Genomic DNA, 1,216 nt, shown 5'->3' on the forward strand with positions numbered 1-1,216 from the left:
TGAGCCAAGGGTCTACACAGCGGCTGTGATAGGCATGAGTACAGGGAAGTACCCTCAGCTTGTCCCCATCTTCATATTCGTCCAAGCAGATGACACAGACGTCATACTGATCTCCCTTCTGATAGTCATGTGTAGGAATCAGTTTCAGTTGCTGTTGGGTCAGTCGATTTCGCTGGAGCTGTTTCTGGTGCTGGATACAACGAAGTAACATCACCGCTCCAGTCAAGATTAGTAGTCCCACAATCCCTGTGAAAGGGATGAGGCAGTAATAGATCAAGATGAAGCTGTTGTCTGGGAGCAGAAGCACCTGAGCCCCCTTGTGGTAGAGGAAGAGGGCACGCAGGTACTCGGAGCTCCTCGCCCCAATAAACACAGATGGGATCCGGATCTGCTGCCGGATTTCCACGCTACTCCACATCATGTTCAACAGTTTATTGGAATTCACGTTGTGCACCACAGCTGCACCGTACCCAGCCTTCTGGACGTTCAGGACCTTGTGGTCAAAGCTGCAGTCGTATCTTCGAAGTAGTGCAATAAAGACAGGCCCGCTGACCAGGGCTGGGGGTGGGGGAGCAATGGGGCTGCAGGCATTGGCTGGGTGGGCCTCCACAAGGAACCCCTGAAGTCCCTCCCGGCTCAAGGCCGACCCAAAGAGAGCTGGGAGGTCTGCGAAGTCCATGCTGACATTGTGATCTGAAGTCGCTCGAATGAGCCCCCAGATGGGGGCTGCTCCCCAAAGCATAGTGGCCACGACCACAGGAAGTAGGGATGTTGAAGGATTCATAGCAGCAGGAGGGAGGGGACAGGCTGGGAGGCACTTCCGGGCAGCAGGAGCAGAAGGGAGTTCTGTGCCCTCTCTGCCCCTCCTTCAGGATACCAGGGGACCAGTCACCCCCATGTCTCACTTCCCAGCTACATAGGGGCACGAGGGAGGAACCCAGATTTGGAGAGTAAGATATTCAACCCTTTTAGTGGAGCTGGGACTGAGACACTGAAAGTATCCTTTTCTGGTATAAAGCTAAAACGGGGAAAGGGGATGGAGGCAAGGACAGGTGCCAGGAAAACTGTTGGAAGGGTGGGGAGCTCAAGGAAGCAGGACTTCGAGCCAAGAGGACGTCTTCCCATTCCCTGAAAAACGGTTTCCGGTAAAGAAAGTCAAGGCGTTTCCAACATTGGACGCTCAAAGATGATGGACTTCCGGTCCTGTCCTCCTCCC

At 54.1% G+C, this 1,216-nt stretch overlaps 1 protein-coding gene across 1 annotated transcript in view; it reads right to left on the reverse strand.

Moving 5' to 3' along the window:
* The window catches only part of LOC102882124 (E3 ubiquitin-protein ligase RNF167), a 997-nt gene extending 210 nt beyond the window's left edge, over positions 1–787 (reverse strand). Inside the window, 2 exon segments of the mRNA XM_025043530.1 lie at position 1; positions 3–787. The exon segment at position 1 is cut by the window's left edge and continues 210 nt beyond it. Of these exon segments, the coding sequence (XP_024899298.1) occupies position 1; positions 3–784 (783 nt within the window). The 5' untranslated portion in view covers positions 785–787.
* Between the last annotated feature and the right edge of the window lie 429 nt (positions 788–1,216).

Source organism: Pteropus alecto, unplaced genomic scaffold, assembly GCF_000325575.1.
Source record: "Pteropus alecto unplaced genomic scaffold, ASM32557v1 scaffold152, whole genome shotgun sequence".
Classification (NCBI taxonomy): domain Eukaryota; kingdom Metazoa; phylum Chordata; class Mammalia; order Chiroptera; family Pteropodidae; genus Pteropus; species Pteropus alecto.